The sequence below is a fragment of the Podarcis pityusensis genome (assembly GCF_964106645.2).
Source record: "Podarcis pityusensis genome assembly, chromosome: 14".
Lineage (NCBI taxonomy): Eukaryota > Metazoa > Chordata > Lepidosauria > Squamata > Lacertidae > Podarcis > Podarcis pityusensis.
Window position 1 is genome coordinate 15444496 of NC_138039.1, and position 20050 is coordinate 15464545.

General features: G+C 43.1%; 2 protein-coding genes and 1 long non-coding RNA gene across 6 annotated transcripts in view; 1 reads left to right on the forward strand and 2 right to left on the reverse strand.

Annotated features, from left to right (window-relative positions):
* The window catches only part of LOC308463448 (transmembrane protein 238-like), a 166317-nt gene that overhangs the window by 32946 nt on the left and 113321 nt on the right, over positions 1–20050 (reverse strand). The gene's annotated exons all lie outside the window — the stretch shown is intronic.
* GSPT1 (G1 to S phase transition 1) overlaps positions 1–20050 on the reverse strand; it is a 40023-nt gene that overhangs the window by 2258 nt on the left and 17715 nt on the right. For 2 of the 4 annotated variants that reach the window (XM_080981831.1, XM_080981829.1), the window contains exons 2-14: positions 16959–17006; positions 16750–16791; positions 14732–14956; positions 12979–13012; positions 12187–12264; positions 11307–11487; positions 10445–10599; positions 8356–8496; positions 7037–7130; positions 5512–5592; positions 2439–2612; positions 1999–2088; positions 760–928 (exon numbers count right to left, since the gene is read on the reverse strand). In XM_080981831.1, coding sequence (XP_080837957.1) covers positions 760–928; positions 1999–2088; positions 2439–2612; positions 5512–5592; positions 7037–7130; positions 8356–8496; positions 10445–10599; positions 11307–11487; positions 12187–12264; positions 12979–13012; positions 14732–14956; positions 16750–16771 — 1444 coding nt within the window. In that variant the 5' untranslated portion in view covers positions 16772–16791; positions 16959–17006. Of the gene's footprint in view, positions 1–759; positions 929–1998; positions 2089–2438; positions 2613–5511; positions 5593–7036; positions 7131–8355; positions 8497–10444; positions 10600–11306; positions 11488–12186; positions 12265–12978; positions 13013–14731; positions 14960–16749; positions 16792–16958; positions 17007–20050 lie in introns of all 4 variants that reach the window. The other 2 variants (XM_080981830.1, XM_080981828.1) reach the window with 1 other exon arrangement.
* Positions 2620–4537, forward strand: LOC308463466. The gene is made up of 2 exons (XR_013979601.1): positions 2620–3401; positions 3455–4537. It is a non-coding gene; the product is annotated as an uncharacterized lncRNA (long non-coding RNA).

Here is a 20050-nt window from a genome sequence, read left to right on the forward strand (position 1 = left end):
GAGGCTTATGCTCTTCTTAATGAACTGTAATAAAATCTTCCTTCCCAACAATGGAAATGGATACAGGGCTTCTGATTTTTTTTTTTTGTACCAGAGAATCTGCATTTCAGCCGAAACCAATTTGCTCCCCCTAAATTCTATGCCAATTTTTACATTCCTCTGGATATTTACTAAAGTTCAATTGATTTTCAACAACTGACATGCAGTGCTGTTTATATATGACAGTCAGCAGTTTGAGATACAGTGGTGCCTCGAGTTACATACGCTTTAGGCTACATACGCTTCAGGTTACAGACTCCGCTAACCCAGAAATAGTACCTCGGGTTAAGAACTTTGCTTCAGGATGAGAACAGAAATCGTGCAGCGGCAGCGCAGCAGCAGCAGGAGGCCCCATTAGCTAAAGTGGTGCTTCAGGTTAAGAACAGTTTCAGGTTAAGAATGGACCTCCAGAATGAATTAAATACTTAACCCGAGGTACCACTGTATCATCTTCCAGCCTTCCTCGCCCTGGTGCCCCTGCAGATGTTTTGGATTACAGCTTTCAGCATCCTGACCACTGGCCCGTTTGGCCAAGCCTCACAGGACTTGTAGTCCAAACATCTGGAAGGCACCAGGGTGGGGAAGGCTGTCATATACGTGCCTTCCAGAATTAAAGCTGGCAAAAGCCGATACATCCAAAGCATGGAATTTTATTTTCTATGATTCAGCAACACAAAGTAAAAAAAAACAAAAAACCAAGCCATTTTCAAATCCTCTTACCCTCATCTCTTAAGGTGAATCGACCCATCTGAGGGAAGTCTTTGAATGTCTCAAGGCAGATAGTTCCTGCCGTCCTTAAACGGGCAATACATACTTGATCTTGTTTAACAAAACGGGGCCGTGTCTTGCTTTTCTCTCCTGATTTTTTGTCTACCAGACAGATTAAGGCCTACAGAAGGAAAGAGAAAAGATATAAAACATGTGCTCTCTTTTTCTAGCAGAAGCCCTGGTCCTTTAATAGCTGTTTATGAGGTGTCCAGCAGGAAAAACCACAACAGTTTCATTGTTATTTGGTTCTTCCCCACCCCCACCCCCCTAACCTGAAATAAAGCCTCTCTCAAAAGAAGCTCAACACCTCAACTGAAGTACAGGAAGAATGATAGGTTGTATCCAATGCTAGCACAATTCAGAGCAGACCCACTTAAATTACCGTATTTTTTGCTCTATAAGACTCACTTTTTCCTTCCTAAAAAGTAAGGAGAAATGTGTGTGCGTCTTATGGAGCGAATGCAGGCTGCGCAGCTATCCCAGAAGCCAGAACAGCAAGAGGGATTGCTGCTTTCACTGCACACTTGCTGTTCTGGCTTCTGAGATTCAGATTTTTTTTTCTTGTTTTCCTCCTCCAAAAACGAGGTGCGTCTTGTGGTCTGGTGCGTCTTATAGAGCGAAAAATACAGTAATAAGCACAGCTAACTTAGGTCCATTAATTTTAATGGGTGTACTCAGAGAATAACTTAGTTGGATGTACCACTATATATTCCTTTCCCAAGGAGTTTTACCCTATGTTACTTCACCTGATACACACTTTCAATATTCTTAGTAAAATACTATTTCAAAACATAATGATTTTGAATTACATGAATGCACTGGGCTATTAAATCAGGCATGCCCAAAGTCCATTCTGGGGGCCTAATCTGGCCCGCCGGTCGGTTTAATTCGGCCTGTGTGGCAGTTTATTTCCTGGGGTAAAATCCTTAAAAAAGCTTAACAACTTTGGTCGGCCCTCACGGCCCTTCACTTCATTAAATCTGGCCCTCTTTGAAAAGTTTGGACTGCATTTAGCCATAAGTCATAACAACATGATGCTGAGACCATCTAATGGTGGCAGTGGGAGATTACTAAATACACAGCAAAAACTGAGACAAAAAAACCCCATTTGCACAATTAATAGACACTTCACTCAAACCTTTTGCCACCATTGTGTATCTTTTAATCAAAGAAGATGAGAGAAATACTCACTGTGATCTCAACTTCTTCAATACAGGTATGAATATGCAGCACCGCATTGTAACCTGGGCAGATGATGGATTTATGCTCAATTATCACTATCTGTAATCAATAAGAATAACTAAGTAAACATAATGTAGAAAAACACCAATTTCTTATGGATATTGGGTAGTTATTCCCTCATCTCTCTTTCCCTCTGGAGGAAGATATTGCTTCAAGCAGAAATATACGCTAGGAAAATTAACTAACTTGCAAGCAAACAGAATTTCTTTTCTAGAAGGTGAGGACTTTCAAATCAAGGATTAACAATTTAATTCGCACATTGATACCACTGATTTCTGAACAAGATTTAATTGCTGATATACCCTCAACCTATGCATATCTGAATCAACCAACTCTAGTATTATTCATTTATCGGTTGAAAATCAATCATGGTTTTCCAAAAAACATACCTGAGCGTCAAAAGTGCGTCCTGAATGACACAGGTTATTAAGATCACAGAGTATAAACCCTGGGAGGATCTCCTCCTCTTCAATTCCTTTCAGTCGAATCTTCAGATTTTCACCTGGAGCTACTGATTCAGTTTCTACATCATCGGAAAGGATCCCAAGGACTTCCACATTATGCTTCAAGAAAGCAACGTTAAGGCTTTAAAACGTTTTTATTTATTCATCAAACAAAATTTATATAACACTGGGTTGCAAAAAGCCAGATAAACATTTAAGTCATTTACAGCAACATAAACTTAAACATTAGAATTGATAAAAACAGTTATCAGGAGCAGGTTGGCAATAAAACACCCACTGTCAGTGAAGTTAACGTTTTTCAAATAAACCAAAACAGCACAGGCCTAGTGATCCCAGCAACTCTTCCCAGTAGGTCTTGCCCCAATGAGGCAGTAAAGTCCCCACCTTCTCATAGCTGCCTAAGGAGGAATCCACACACATATATAAAACGTTCTGAAAATGTTTTTTTAAAAAGCGTTTTAAAAAAAATACATTGAACTTTCCATAAGGCTCAGCATCACCATCTAGTGTCATATTGTGTGTTGCACTTAAAACAATTAAAACCTTTTATTTGCAGCTCGCAAACTCCTTGCCAGAGTTTTTTCCAAGCCACCTGAGACTTCTCTGTCTTTGCTCCACCCTCTTCATATCTCTTCTCGTTCTGGGAGGTCAGGAGGCAGGGGAGCTGGCTTTTATATTGTGTAGTTAACTCCTCCCCCCCTTTAAAAAAAGTTTTATATATTTGTACATTTGTACAAAAATACTTTTTAAAGTTTCCTTTTCTATAATGCAGTATGTATTCATTGCCCTGTTATTCAATATTTATATATATTTAAAAATCCTTCATTAAAAGTATATTTTAAAAAGTCTAACACAGAACCCCACATAGTGGGATCACAAACCACCACAGTATGCCGGCCTATTGATGACCACACACAAATAAACTGATGGGCATTCTGCAGAGAACATTCATGTTTGCTTATGCTCAAGGCAAGCAGATTTAATTCTGCTGCTCCAGAGTTACTGGTGAAGTAACTGAATGCAGTAGCCAGGAAGTCACTAAATATTTGCAGTCAGCAGAACATTTAAGGCAAAACTATCATATCCTCTTCTCCCTGGCCTTTTGCAAGGAAAAAGCCAAATACTGTTACAGAAGAAAGTGATTTGGGAGTGAATCACATAATACAGGGTGCCACTTTCCAAACATCTTCACTTGCAAGCTAGTCAAACCTTTCCTTGCTCCAGACCACTCTAGCAATTTGCAACATTTCTCCCTCCCCCAAAGTTGCTTACAATAATTTAAATACATGAGGCTGTATCCATTGCTAGTTTTACTCAGAAGACCCACTGAAATTGATGAACATGATTTATGTAGGTCCATTAATTTTAAAAGGTCTGCTCTGAGGAAAACTCCATTGGATACAAGGAAGGGCTTGGTAAAACTAAACTATCAAATCCAGAAACAAAAAAACCCCTAAACAAAACAGTGCTTCCCCAACACATCTACTTTGCTCATCCTCTACCCTTTATAGGTAAAGGGACCATTAGGTCCAGTTGTGGCCGACTCTGGGGTTGCAGCGCTCATCTCGCTTTATTGGCCGAGGGAGCCGGCGTACAGCTTCCGGGTCATGTGGCCAGCATGACTAAGCCGTTTCTGGCGAACCAGAGCAGCGCACGGAAACGCCGTTTACCTTCCCGCCGGAGCGGTACCTATTTATCTACTTGCACTTTGACGTGCTTTCGAACTGCTAGGTTGGCAGGAGCAGGGACCGAGCAACAGGAGCTCACCCCGTTGCGGGGATTCGAACTGCCGGCCTTCTGATCGGCAAGTCCTAGGCTCTGTGGTTTAACCCACAGTGCCACCCGCATCCCTTCTACCCTTTATACCTCACACCAAAGGATCCTCTCCTCTCTCCCAGAAGGCTCCTCTATTAGCAGAAACTTCACTTCCCTCTGCCTCTCCAACACAATGACTATTAACTTAATCTTGCTATTTGGTAAGTCTAGAAACACATTTAAAATTTGTATTTTGAACGCTACCCCCCCCCAAAAAAAACCCCAGCCTCTGTTTTGTTGATGACTGGAGTCATGAAGGTAAGCAGAGAAAACTGGGTGTTGGTTATTTATATCTCTTGGAACCAGATGCCCCACGCTCAGATTTCAGACACAACATGAAACCAATACAGGGTTGTGAAACAAGGCAACTTGCTTGGAGGAGTATTTCTGAGAAACACCTGTTTTGAAAGGAGCCAACTCATGCCAAAATCAGATAAATCTGATGGTTTGTAGCAGGGACTTGGAGTTCTTAACATATAGCTTTTAACTTTCCATTGGTCTGTTAATAATGAACAGGGTTCACATAAAGTATGCAAGGCAGAGTAAGCTGGGTTTCAAAAGTTGCTCCAACAGATACAGAATTCAGAACCACAAGGTATGAATTTTACATGGGTGCGTGAGACCCAAGCTCTGGAAAGCTTCCAGGAAAAGAAGTGCAACAGTGGAATTTTCTGCCTTAAAGACGGAAGAGATTGGTGGTTTAGGATGACTTGTTCTTTACTTTTTCTAAGCAACCTTTTTTAAAAACGGAAAATCTGAAATGTTTTAGGCTACCTAGCACAGATAAGATATTTGAGCTGAAACTTAGCGAGCCTATGCATAAAAAGTAGCCACAGCATACACTCAACACTAAAGGACAGCATATTTTAAGCAGCTCAAGAGCTTGTCTGCGTTGGTGGCAAGATAAAGCAACCCAACTCTGGGCAGGGTAAACCACAGCATTTCCGACTAGGATCCTGCTAACTGCAAATTAAAAAAAACCAGCAGCACATGTTTCAGGAGTTCCTCAAACTAAAACTAGGCTGATCATGTGCATATTTCTGCTTATTAGTGCCTAAGCACGCTAAGCCTTCTCAAGAGCAAAAAAGAAACCTCACAGGGGAATGCCGATTTTCAACCTCAGATTTATTCTGTAGGCTTAACACCAGAAAGTTAAGCTTCTTAAGAGGAAAACGTGCCGTACCTTGTTTGGCATCATCACAAGCTGCTGTCCTTTGCAGATAGAGCCTGATTCCAGCTTTCCCAGAACTACCGTGCCCATATCCTTCAACATGGAAAGAAAGGTTGTTTTTTAAATCAGCAAAATAGAGCCTACCGCGCTTTACAAAAGAGAATATCTGGCATAGTGCTAAGGAATTTCAATCAAAGCAGTAAGGAGCTTTTGCTGGAGATAAATTAAACCCAAGGGGTAAAATATTGGGAGTAACCACTAGGTAAATGTATGCTCGCATCTACATGTTATCACCCTTATATTTAAGATCACACGAGAGCACCTCCTTACCACCAGCAACTGCACCTTGTTAGGTGGCCACACAGACACTCTGAGGATAGGGTAGGGTGCAAAGACAAATCTTAATCCTTGGGGGAGGGGAGAGAGATTTATTTGGGGCTGAGGTTTAGGAATGCTAAACTTCAGCTGGTGTTAGCTGAATTTTAGCTGGGTTACTTGTTTTTGTGAGACCTTCAGGACCTGGTGGATTTAAACAGGTAAGCATGACATATTACCAACTCAGCTGTGGAATTTATCAAGTCTACCATAGACTAATGAAAGTGCTGCAACTATGATGCCAGATAAATGCACTGGATTGGATTCCAAAGGCTCCTGTCCCTCATTCAAGGGGGACTCCCTTTGATAGAGGAAGAAAATCTTTGTATCCAACTCCATGTGTAAGCAACTCTCAGGCAGCGATGCTGTCCAATTTTCAGTAGACACTTAAGACAAAGCTACGCCATTTTTAGTCCCACTGATACCAATGGGGAAAGTTTAATGTTTAAAATTCTGCTTAATTCTCTCATTCAGGTGAACGGGACTCAGTACTCAATGCTTGCTGAATAATGTGACACATGCATTTCAGTTCATCTCAATCTTTTCATTGTGAGAAAATTACACATATTGCTGTGACACTACATTTACAGAAAATGGAAGCAGAAGAGTGCATTAAGGGTGCACGCATGCACACTCCAGTTCAGTCACAGAATAACAAAGTCTTCAGCTTCAGAACTATAGGTTGCACGTTTTAATAATTCCATTGACTGCAGGGAAATGTTCTGAAATATTACTATGAGTTGTATTCAATGTTGCACTAAAGAGATCATTTAGTAAGTGCAAATTATCTCTCCTCTCCTCTCCCTGCACATTCTTCTAGGGCTTCTCTCCCAGATCTGAGGAGGTCCTGGGGGTGTAAATGGGGGAAGTTCTATCACGCTAGTGGAAAACTTTGTGCTAGCGCAATGAGTCAGCTGAATATGGCCCTATGTTCTTAACACTCCCAGCTGTCATATGTCACCAAAACAGGTTAAGGTACAGTACCTAGATAATAAAAGAACAATTCAATTGCATTTTGCACATTTTAGTCCAATGGCAGGCTTTGGAGTAACATATTTGGGGGGAAGAAGGAAGCAGCCATGAGACATAGCTAACTATAAATGAGAAACTGAGCAACTAAAGCAATTGTGTCATATCTTCAAGGTAGCTGTTATCTGAGTACCTTATATTTATCAACAATTGGCAGCCTGATTGGTCCATCAACCGGTCTGTTGAAATTTGGCAAGTTATCCAGATATGGAATAAACGGTAGCCCACTGAAAAAGAGAGGAGGGAAAATAATGTCATGCAAATCCATGGTATGTCTTTGTCTTGTTTAAGATTTTGACCTATAATGGTTCTTGGAGACAGTTAACTTCTGATACAGTAACATTCTTCATGAGATGAATATACCTGCATCACATTCATGAATTACCAACTTTTAAAGCCACTGTATAAGCATAAATTCTACCAAATCTGATATAAAGTTATTTTCCCTACCATCATAAAGACATTTAAATATTCCTAGGAACTGTACAAAGGTTAGAAGACTAAGAATTCTCGCTTGCCATCTTAACTGAGGCAACAAAAAATACAGACAGGTTCCCCAGCTTTGATAATGGTTCATTTGAAAATGTAGCTTCAAAAATAGTTTGAAGCTACCAACCTACCAGCAGTGCTTAAGTTTTAACCTGGATCAAATCTGCAGATAATCAAATTTTAACAGAAAGGATTTGCAGAAGGGCTATTTGAGCAGCCACTCGCCTTGTGATCACATCAGTACTGGCCTGATCGCTTTTCTTCAGGCACACAAAACAAATATCAGCTCACAAACTGGGGTGTCTCTTAAGTAGCCTGCAGCACTCTCTCCACCTCAGAGCTCTAGGCAATCACTATGAGGCTGGCCAATGGCAACCTTCCCATGGGCCTGCTCTCCCCAACACTTTGAACGACTACCTGGGCCTAAGCTGAAACTGCCTGTTTCAGAAAGTTTCCTCTTGACCCAGACTGGAAGTGTGCTGTGAAAGACACCAACAGGTCTGTCAGGCTTGCTCTCGTCAATGATGGTGATGATGATGATGATATAATAATAATAATAATAATAATAATAATAATAATAACAACAACAACAACAACCCAGCCAGCCAGCCACTCTGGGCAGCTTCCAACATAATATAAAAACACAGTGAGATATCAAACATTTAAAGCTTCCTGATACAGGACAGCCTGCAGATGTCTTTGGAAAGTTGTGTAGTTTAGGCAGGTGCTTGAAACTCGCTTGTTCAGGCAGGCCTTTTACAGTTAATGGTGGTGGCTGCACTGAAGTGTGAAACTGTTTTGATTCTCTGCTGCTATGTGGGTCAGTAACAGCTATTTTTATTAAGACTACTTAAATATGATATTACAGGGTTTTATGACATGTGGCATTTTGCATTTGCTGCTTTGGAACTAGCTCTCCACAGAAAAGCAGGGCATTACATTAAATAAAATAAAGATACATACATATACCAAGGACAGAAGTCCGATTGTTCCTTGAGGTTTGCTCCAGTCAATCCAGAGCAGGGCATGAAGTGAATGTCTTTTTTCGGATTGAAGCCAACTTTCTTCAAGAATGGCACCAATTTCTCTTTACATTCCTCATACCTGAAAGTTTCACCCAACAGAAGAAAAACTTTAACAGACTTTGGATGGTCTTGGAACAGCTATGTCAAAGGTGCTAGGGTGAGACACTGGGGCCAGGAGTTGTGTGATACTGCCAGTTTCTCTTTACATTTCACCTTGCAATGCTTTCTTGATGGATCTGAGCTTGAATCAAGTTCAAGTGAACATCTTTCCCAAATAGCAGACCTCTAAAACCACCTGCCTTTATCCAGAAACTTTGATGGAGCTGTTTATCTGCCAACAATCATAGGCACCAATGTAGAATGGAGACCACAGAGAGCAGGGGTGGGCAGACTTGTTAGATCTGCTTTGTATTAGAATCTGAAAATCTACCAGCAAGAGCCAGATGGAAGAGACACATGCCAAATGAAAGAAGAGGGTGTCTCTATGTACATTCTGATCCTAGGATTCATTTTCAGCACCAGAACTGAACTGACCTCAGGGTTCTTTCATACAAAAGCCCACTCCTGGTTACCCTTTCTTCATTATAGTGGGCTAATGGAAAGGGAAGTGAGGCAAAAGGTCCCTTTTTGTCATTGTTAAGCAATTGGGAGCCACAAATCCTTGCCAATCTACTGTAAATTCCGCAGGTATCTTTGCCCTCCTCTTCTATAAGGGATAGTCCTTGTATAAACAGGGTAAAAGGTTTGTGGGAATCGAGGAAAATGACACTGTGGTAGTCCCTGTAAGACTGTACTGTGTAGGAATGCACATGGGTGAATCTGGCAGTGTTCTTTGCAAAGCACAGGCTTAGTATGTAAGGGGGAGATGTGAATTAGCAATTGTTCACTTATACAGTGGTACCTCGGGTTAAGCACTTAATTCGTCCCGGAGGTCCATTCTTAACCTGAAACTGTTCTTAACCTGAGGTACCTGAGCTAATGGGGCCTCCTGCTGCTGCCGGAGCATGATTTCTGTTCTCATCCTGAAGCAAAGTTCTTAACCCGAGGTACTATTTCTGGGTTAGTGGAGTCTGTAACCTGAAGCGTATGTAACCTGAAGCGTTTGTAACCCGAGGTACCACTGTACTAGGTCAGACTATTCATTCAGCTAGCTCAGCAGTGACAGCAGGTGCCCAGTCTCTCAGACAAAGACAGGGGTCTTCCTCCATTACTTACTACCTGAACCTTTAAAGGGGATGACAGGAACAAAATCTAGGACCCCTGAGCTATTAAGGTAAAAGGTAAAGGACCCCTGGACAGTTTGGTCCAGTCCACTATGGGGTTGCGGCACTCATCTCACTTTCAGGCTGAGGGAGCCAGTGTTTGTCCACAGACAGCTTTCTGGGTCATGTGGCCAGCATGACTAAACCGCTACTGGCGCACGGAGGACAGTGACGAGTGCCATGAGCTATTATAGCCCTTTCTACAATATTCAAGGAAATATACAGTATTTAAACTTATTGTGAAGGCAAAAATGACAGCATGAAAACTTCCTTGAGCATCAGCAGACCTCCTGAAATAAGCTGCTATAGAAAACAGCCAGAGATGGGCTCTTCATCATGTCTAATTTGAGGGATTATTCCAAATTCTAGGGGCCATTCCAGTGAAGTCCTTGCTGTCCCCATTCTAACTAACTACTGTGAGGGCATATAAAGATGGTTTGATGATCTGATCGCCACATGAATACTAAGGTAGTAGAGCCACATGCAGGAATTTTAGTTATGGGTCAACAGGGCCTGTGTGAAAGAGTCCTGTATTTCTGCAGCATGCATTTCAGTCATGTAATGGGAGTGATCTTGCACCCCAATGTCAACATTTAATCTTCCCTGTAGCTCTGGAACAACTCCACCTAGGTTTCCAGAATTTAGGACACCAGGGTATATTAGGTAGGAGAAGACCAATCCCATTTCTAATACAAAAAGATTACACACACACTGTAGATAAAACACGTAAAAACAAAACAAGAATTTAACAAGAGTTCTACTCACCTTTCATTGCTCCAGTTCACAGTTGGATCATCCATTTTATTAATAAGAACTATTAAATGTTTTACGCCTGCAGTTTTCGCTAACATGGCATGCTCTCTCGTTTGTCCCCCTTTCTCAAAACCAGTTTCAAACTCTCCTTTCCTTGCAGAGATAACCTAGTTGGAAGGGAGATAAATCAACAATGTTTGAATTATTAGGGCTATAGCTCAATTCCTTGCTCTTCTCCAGTTAGAATTAAGAACTGTCAGAGATTTTAGGCCTTGCAAGGTGACCTATGTTGAGGATTGCTCCTTTAAGTCAACTGTTCAAATAATCTCAAGACTACAATTTTTATATAAAAAGCCATTATCTTACAACTACTAATTCCTTAGGAACGGGGGTGTGGAACCTCAGGTTCAGGGGCCAAATGTGGCCCTCCAGGCCTTGATGTGTGGCCCTCGAAACTTTACACAAGCCTCACCATTCATTGTCCCTGCTTTCCACTCCAAATGTTTTTGTATGGTTAGAAGGTGTTCTTGAACTCTACTAATGGCTCTTTCTCATCCAGATGGAGAATCGAGATGGGTGTGCAAACAAGTGCAGAAAGTTTTCTACTATACCAAGGTAAAAATTAAATTTGTTGCTCCGTTCAATTTTGCCTCTACACCCACCCCTGCACTGGCATGTGACCCCAGGCTGAAAAAGGTTCCAGACCCCTGCCTTAGTTGATGCATACACAAAGTAAAAAATGAAATAAAATGAGACCATGAAACAGGTCACTACAGCTGCAAGAAACGTACTTCAGTAAAAAACAGTAACAGGTCATCAGCTAAACATCTACCAAGGGCTCCTTAACCCAGAGAAGGACTGAATGGTTTCTTACCAACACAGCTAGATCAGCTTGAGAAGCACCACCAATCATATTTGGGACAAAGCTCTTATGCCCTGGAGCATCTAAAATTGTGAAGTGTTTCTTCTCCGTTTCGAAATAGGCACGGCCCACTTCCACTGTTTTACCTTTGTCTCTTTCTTCCTGGTTTGTGTCCAAGGCCCAGGAGAGGTACCTACAGGGAGAGGGAAAAGAGTGATCACACTAGCACTGTGTGGCTCAATGGTTCTCAAAAGTCAATCTAGACACAAAAAAAATGTATCTGAACATTCCCGGAACTCACAAGAACTGGGCAAGGCAGCTGAGTGTACTTTCAAAGCCCAGCGTTCTAGCATGCAACTGAAGTGAAGGAGAGCATTTCTAGAAAATGTGTACCCACTTGCCTGCTAGCCATCTTCAGGAGAAGAAAAGGTTAGGAAGTAACCCCTACATAAACCCAGAGTGGAGTCCCTAAGGAAGCTGGATGGCAGCTAGATGGCATTTTGTACACTTCCTTCAGGCAACTCCTGCAGCCAAGCTGGTGCTGATGTATTGCTTTCCTTTCCTTTGGACCACATCAGTGAGGCTGAGAGGGGAGGTCCTGTTGTCTGGGCAAGCCAGGACCTCCATATACACTGCCCAGACTTGTGCCCTAGAGACGTCACTTCAGTGCTGCAAATGCAGCAAAGTTACTCTGAGTAGGACTAACAATGGCTGCAACCCATCAACTACGACAGGTAACAGAGGCTCCTCCTCACTCAGCCCCTAAGCTGGTATTCTCCTAAGTCAGAACCTGCTCTCCAGGAACTTTATCTATTTCTTGCCAAAGAGAGAGGGGAAAAACAATCCACATAGGTTAAAGCATGTTCATCATAAGATGTAGGGGGTTTCATACCAGGTTTCTCTGTTTTTTTCTTTAGCTTCTCTTTCATATTTTTCAAGTGTTCTTTTATCAACCATGCCTGTCAAGTACCTAGAAAAAAATAGATTTGTATGTTGTTTAGAATGTAGAAGCTGCCTGCAGAAAGCAGCTTTAGTTTTAAGGAGATAGAATGAGGTGGTAAATAAACCATCAGAAAGGTAAATAAACCATCCATACAGCTCACTGCTTCGTTGGCATACACAGCAGCATATAAAGATAGCCAATCCACAGAAAATAGTTAAGACAAGCTGTTTTGGGACTACAATTCCCATCATCCCTGATCATTGGTTCTAGTAGATAGAAATGGGAGTTATAGTCCAATAACAGCTGGAAACCCAAGTCTGGGAAACCCTGGACTACAGTGCTGCATGAGAAGCAGGTTTTGATCAAACATTTACATTGAGAAACAGCATTTAGTATGGGCATATGACAATTTTGTAATCTGTATCAGGACTGGGGAAACCTGTGGCTCTCTGGATGTTGCTGGACTCCAACTTCCATCATCTCTATTGGTCATGCTGGCTGAGGCTGATGGGAGATGGAGTCCAGTAACATCTGGAAGGCCTCACGTTCACCCTCCTGGTCTAAACTGTAGAACTACAGGAAAGGTTAGGAAAATGTCTATGGGCATTTACAATAGACTTCACAATAGAAAGAAAACAATTGGAAAGAGATTCAGACTAATGCTGCACTGCAGGTAAGTCTACGTCAACAAAAGCAATCAAGCACAAACGTTTCAAAGATTTGATAAATTAAGCTGCTTACATTATTTGTCCTCCAATTGTTGATTTGCCAGCATCTAGCCAAAAAAATGTAGAGAGCAATTTTTTAAGAAAAATGGATTTTCAAAGTAAGCTTTCCCCAACCACCTAAGCTACTTCTCTCATTCCATTAAAGTGTTGGATTTCCCCATCATGATGTTCTTTTGTCTTTCATATTAGTATCACCAATGTTGCGAGGTCAAAAATTGTCTGTGGAAATGCTAAGAAAAATCTTCCATTGTTATAAATTTTCCTTTTCTAAAAATGCATTGCTTTATAAAATGAACTAGCAACAAAATGAGTAGATCGAATAACGGAGTTTAACTGGGCAGTTTGAGAGTTAAGTTGTTCAGTAAAGGAGGATATAATGAACATATGAAGGCACACTAAGTGTGCAAATGATTTTGAAAGGATGTGAAGCAAAGTATGCCCTTTTCTATTCTCTGTATGCTGCTGCTTCTGTTTTTTTTTTTTTTTTAAAGTCCACAGCATTCGTTCTAGATGTCGGCGTCCTTAACAAGAGTTTTATTTATTTTACTCTCCCTGCAAGGAGACTTATTATTAAGGAGAAAGAGCCCAGACACCACGTCATATGAGCAAGCAGGAATTCTAATTAGCAGTTCCTCCCCCCTCCCTGTTGCATTATGCATTAATCAACCATTTTAATTTCAGGGTTATCAGCTTTATGCGTAACTGCAACCAAGTCATTTAATTGACAGGCAATGCATATGCTAGACCAAGTGTCGGAAAACTTTGGCCCTCAATGTTGCTGAACTACAACTCCCATCAGCAAGCGTGGCCAGAGATGATGGGAGTTGTAATTCAACAACATCCGGAGGGCCCAAGGTTCCCTGCATAGCCAGAGGCATTCCTGCATAGCAGGTACCACCGGACCTACCCTTACACACCCACTTGAAAGGATTCAGTAGCAAGCACTGAAAACACTGCTGCCTGAGACTCTAGAGCAGGAGTTGGCAAAGTTTTTGTGGCTTGGGCCGGTTCATGGTCCTGCAGACGCCACTGTGGGCTGGAGTGCACGCATGCACAAACACTATTTCTGGCACTCCTTCCAGCACGGAGGAGGCGTGTGCAGCTTCTCATTGGCTGCAGGAGCTTCCTGCAGACAACGGGAAGCCGGTCAGCATCATGGAAGGCGGTCCCCGCTCTGCTCTGGTTTAGCGCGGTGCACGGGAGCCGACCGAGCGGGCGGCGGGGGTCCATGGGCCAGTTAAATGACCCCCATGGGCCACTTGTGCCATGGGCCTTAGGTTGCCGACCCCTGCTCTAAAGAGCTGCTTCCAGTCAAAGAAGATAATACTGAGCTAGGCAGACAAATAGATTATGACAGCTTCCTATGCTTCAGATGTCTACTCAGCAGTAATCGTAAATGAGTCACTCTCTGCTGCACCTATTTGTTTTGGTGAGACATGAAAGAAAGGAAGGGTTGACTATGCACACTATTCTGAACTCTTCCAAGGAGGATAATTATTAGGTTGCCATCCTATAAAATTCTCTGGGACCAAGTCCCACTGAACTTCAAAGAAGACATGCCTAAGCCTGCACTGTCACTAGCAAACTTACTATATTCTTTAAACTTTTGCCAATCTGTATGAAAGGCAAACCTGCAATTTTATATAGAATCTAACATTAGCATCTAAAAAGGTATACTCTGAAAGCATTAAAGATGGTCCCCGTAATAAGATCAGGTTAAAAAACATATAATGCACCCACCCTCCCTGCGCTTATCAGCAGCTTACCTACATGTCCAATGAATACTACATTTACATGTTCTTTTTTGGGAGCACCTGGTGGTGCCATCATAGATTTAGGTTTTGGTAGTTCCTCTTCCTCCTCCATCATTTCCGGGGTGCCTTCCTCGGTAGGTCCTGCATCTCCAGAAGGTCCACTTGCTAACTCAGGTTCAATAGCTTCTTCTTTGTGATCCCATGATTCTTCAGGGGACATTTCCGTTTCTCCGTTTTCTACTGGAATTTAACAAAGAGTTTATCTGAACAAATGGAAAATTTTCATCTGCTTTCTTTTAGGAGAAAACAAAAGGTTAGCGGTACTTCAAAGGCAGGTATGTTACATCTAAGCAGTTAAAAGTTCTACTGCTGCAAGTTCCATCTTTTCTGATCTTGTTCTGCTGGCTGAGGCTTCTTTTCCAAAAGCTTTGTTCTAAACTGGATGTTACAAGTCATTTTCAAAGCATGCTACAATTCATAGGTATCAGCAGACTATTTTAAGACAATAGAATTTTCAGTTGCAGAACACACACAAAACACATCAAGATTATACAGTTTTTGAAGAGATTATACAGTTTTTGTATACCTATATTTATTAATTACTACTCAGTTTATGAGGATGACTGAACACTTGGTCCCTTCCTTCCTCATGTTCAAAGTGTTTCAAATATAATAACAGAAATGGAAGGGACCACAAGGGTCATCTAACCCAACCCCATGCAGTGCAAGGATCTTGCCCAACATGGGACTCGAATTTACAAACATGAGATTAAGAGCCTCATGTGCTACCTACTGAGCCAAGTTAAAATTGCCCATGAAAACTGGTCAGTCTACCTAAAGTATGAGACTATTTGAGAATTTGAAGCCCGACATCAATATACTCTTACTTGACATTCCACAATAGAGGTGGGAAGAATACGGGTAGGCAGATTTCAGGTGTTTGAAATCTACTCATAGCGACACCAGGTGACACTATGCTTTGAAATATTGACTGTTGGGACTTCAAAGTGCAGCAGGAGACTGGATGAAAACCCTTTTGGAAACAGACCTGTGCTGCTCTTTGAATCTTTGGTTTTTGAAGCTTTAAAGAGCAGCTTGGGACTGCTTGCAAAACAAAGGGCTCTGCGCTGTTTGAAAACTCATCAGCTTTTGCAAACAGCTCCGCACTGAGCTTTGGCTGCATGTGCACAGTCAAACCGAGCAGGGTTTAACCCCTGTTCACCAGCTGATGAGCAGAGTTAAATCCGGCTCAGAGTTTGGATATGCACACTCTTCCACAGCAGTGGAATTGGGGTGTACAGTCAGTGAAGAACCAACCCCCTGCCCTGCCCACTAGCTGGCACTGGATCGACAGCATCTGTTGGGTAGGTAGGTAAGGCTTTAAAAGAATGGCCTCACGGGCCTAATTAGACACTCTGGAAGACATAAGATTGGCTCGTGTGCCAGAGGTTCCCCATCCTGAGGCAGGGACAAAAGGGTGGCTTGAGGGAGAGTACCACACACTTGGTGGTATTCAAAGTTCTTGCTTCATTCAAGGAAGAGTATGCTCATGGAAGGGGTTATTGTGTGAATGGAAGCTTCTTCTGTTTGCAGAATGAAAACATTAGATACCATTCACTTAAGGAATTAAGGAAAATGCTTGACCACATGCTGATCCCAGAAGGAGTTTGTTTTCCGTATGAGACCACAGTCATTTTACACAAGAATTCAGTTCCATTCCCTCTCCTCAACCTGCACTGCTGCATTTAAAAGTCCAGTTTAAAGTGGAAGAAGCCCTTCTCAATACTATCGTTTAACAAGTGGTAGTCAGAAACCTTTGCACACCAACTTCAAATCACCCAGACCTTTTGGTAGATGTTCAGATCTACCTTCTGCTCACTGGCTTGAAAGATTTTCAAATACAGGTACAAAGGGGCTACACTATGTTCTGTCACAATAAAACAGCAAAGACTCAATTAGCAGTATCTTCAATTAAACAAGTCAAGTGCTATCAAACAGCACTTCTAGCTGTATTACGGAACTGCACTTACCAACTGGTTCTGAGATTTCCATACTGACTGCAGCATTTGACCCTGTTGAAAGAGAATCAAATACAGAATGTTAAATATGTGACATTAACTCAAGATGCCATGGTTAAACATGTGTTTAGAACACAGCATGTTAGCAAAAGTTTAACAATGTATCCTAAATCACATAATTAGATCCACTTTAGATTTTCCAGCAAACACATGCATATTACCTTCACAAGGTGACGGTTGTTCCTCTTGTGAAGATTCTGCTGATGCCCCTTAAACAAATAAGAGATTCAGCATTGATATAAATACAGAGATAACTGCCTTCAATAAAAGCTCAAGAACCAGAAAAGCCAGCTAATCTGAAGTAGATACAAGGAAAGGGTTCTAGGCTTTTCACCCTACTGTTTGCCCCCTTCCTATTCCCTGAACTCCTTAAAATTGCACGTGTTGAGACATGCACAAGAATTTGTTCGGTGAGGTTTTTGGGACACTTTGCCCTATTTTGCATGTGATGCTAACCCATTGTTTAAAGCAGCAGAAAGCCTTGAAATTGTGTGCTCTCTCTCCCCTCTTCCAGCAATGTCACAAGGACATCAAAAGCAACCACTTTTAAATGAACTAAAGTTCCCTGTAACACTCAAACTCAGGGAACTCTGGTTAGCCAGCGGTTTGCTAGTACGCCAGGATCATAAGCCATGGCTTGACCTTGGCTTGCTCAAACAAGCCATAGATTAAACTAATCAGTCTTGATATTATGTGGAGTTCTGGTCAATTTAAAAAACCCTTCTGAACATGCTTGGGTGGGGGTCCAAGACCAAGGCTCACTGCTGCTCATTCACGTAATCCTAAAACATGGCTTACTGTTGCCAAATGTGCCCTTTAAAATTTGCCAATTTAAAAACAATCTTTTTTTGCAATGTAGCACACAAAAAGCTATCTATTTGCCTGTATCATCAAATGAATCAGACTCCAGAGGTTGTGATTCTAATGACCCTGTTGTAAGCAGAATCAAAGCACTTTACAAACATGTTGAACTTTGAAGCACCACAGCGGTTAGGAGTAATTTTCCAAGTATCATTACATAGGACAAACATGCAGAAGGGAGATCTGGTGGTTTGTTTCCCAGATTCCCTACTATCTGGTTGATCCAAATACGAATTTGAAATGCTTCTGAAGCCCTCAAATTTCATTTTAATGCATTTGAACTTAGTTAATGTTCACTATGAAAATTATGCATTATTTAAAGCTAGCAAGATCAAATACAGATTAGAATATTCACATAAAAGAAACTAAGTGCCAAAACAGCAAACTGAGAAAAAGAAAATACAAAAATGCACAAAAGCACCAAACTCGGGGAGCAGATTTCCGTCAGCCATAGGCAGTGGCGTAGCGTGGGGGGTGCCAAGGGTGCCGGCCGCACCGGGCGCAACATCGGGGGGGGGGGGGCGCGAATCCAGAGGGAAGGGACAAGTTCCTTCCTCCGCCGGGCTCCCCGCAGCCACCGCCAGCCTTGCGCCCTAGCGCGCGCGCGCCCCCAGCCGCCGCTGCGGCTGCGCTCCACTCACTGCTCGCAGGAGGAGCAGCCGCTGCAGCAGCGCCGACGCCGCCACCAACGCCTGGCCGGCACGGGCAGCCTCCGCACCCCGACGCGCCGCCGGGCCTCGCCGCGCCCTGCGCTCCCCAAAAACCTCCGAGAGGAAGCCGGTGGGCGGGCAAGGCCCGGCTAAGCCTCTCGCCAGCGGGTTAAGGGGCTTTCGGTTTTAAAAGGATTAGCTTGGGAAGGGGCGGGGGGGGGGCTGCTCGCCGGCAAGCGCCTGCTCCGCGTTTCCAAAGGCGCTCGCCATCCGAGGGAGACGGAGCGCTTGCAAGGAACGGGCTCCGTGGAGCAGGTTAGGAAGAGATCCCTTCCCTGGCAGGCCGCCGGCTTCGCCAGCTGTTTCCCATTCACGATCAGGAGGAACTTCAGGCTGCTTTCAGCTTTGGTAGAGGGAATCTAAGCAAGGGGATGGAGCCGGTGCCCTGAGGAAAGGCGGCAGGATTGGGTTTGTTTTTAGTTTAGAGAAAAGGCAAGCAAGAGGCGACAGGAGAGAAGCCTGCAAAACTAAGGCATGGCAAGGAGAGAGTGGACAGAGAGGAAAGTTTTTATCCCTCTCTCTGTACAATATAACTCGTGGGCATCCAGTGAAGCTGAACGTTGGAACAGTGGCGTAGCGTGGGGGGTGCCAAGGGTGCCGGCCACACCGGGTGCAACATGGGGGGGGGCGCGCGCTCGCACTCGGGTGCTAAAATCCACGGGTTAGGGGGCGCAAATTACTTGCCTTGCCCCGGGTGCTGACAACCCACGCTACGCCACTGGCCATAGGTAAAGGTAAAGGAACCTCTGACAATTAAGTCCAGTCGCGAACGACTCTGCGGTTGTGGCGCTCATCTCGCTTTACAGGCCGAGGGAGCCAGAGTTTGTCCGCAGTTTTCCAGGTCAAGCGGCCAGCATGACTAAACCGCTTCTGGCAAAACCAGAGCAGCGCATGGAAACGCCGTTTACCTTCCCACCGGAGCGGTACCTATTTCATAGAATCATAGAATCATAGAGTTGGAAGAGACCACAAGGGCCATCGAGTCCAACCCCCTGCCAAGCAGGAAACACCATCAGAGCACTCCTGACATATGGTTGTCAAGCCTCTGCTTAAAGACCTCCAAAGAAGGAGACTCCACCACACTCCTTGGCAGCAAATTCCACTGTTGAACAGCTCTTACTGTCAGGAAGTTCTTCCTAATGTTTAGGTGGAATCTTCTTTCTTGTAGTTTGGATCCATTGCTCCGTGTCCGCTTCTCTGGAGCAGCAGAAAACAACCTTTCTCCCTCCTCTATGTGACATCCTTTTATATATTTGAACATGGCTATCATATCACCCCTTAACCGCCTCTTCTCCAGGCTAAACATGCCCAGCTCCCTTAGCCGTTCCTCATAAGGCATCGTTTCCAGGCCTTTGACCATTTTGGTTGCCCTCCTCTGGACACGTTCCAGTTTGTCAGTGTCCTTCTTGAACTGTGGTGCCCAGAACTGGACACAGTACTCCAGGTGAGGTCTGACCAGAGCAGAATACAGTGGCACTATTACTTCCCTTGATCTAGATGCTATACTCCTATTGATGCAGCCCAGAATTGCATTGGCTTTTTTAGCTGCCGCGTCACACTGTTGGCTCATGTCAAGTTTGTGGTCAACCAAGACTCCTAGATCCTTTTCACATGTACTGCTCTCAAGCCAGGTGTCACCCATCTTGTATTTGTGCCTCTCATTTTTTTTGCCCAAGTGCAAT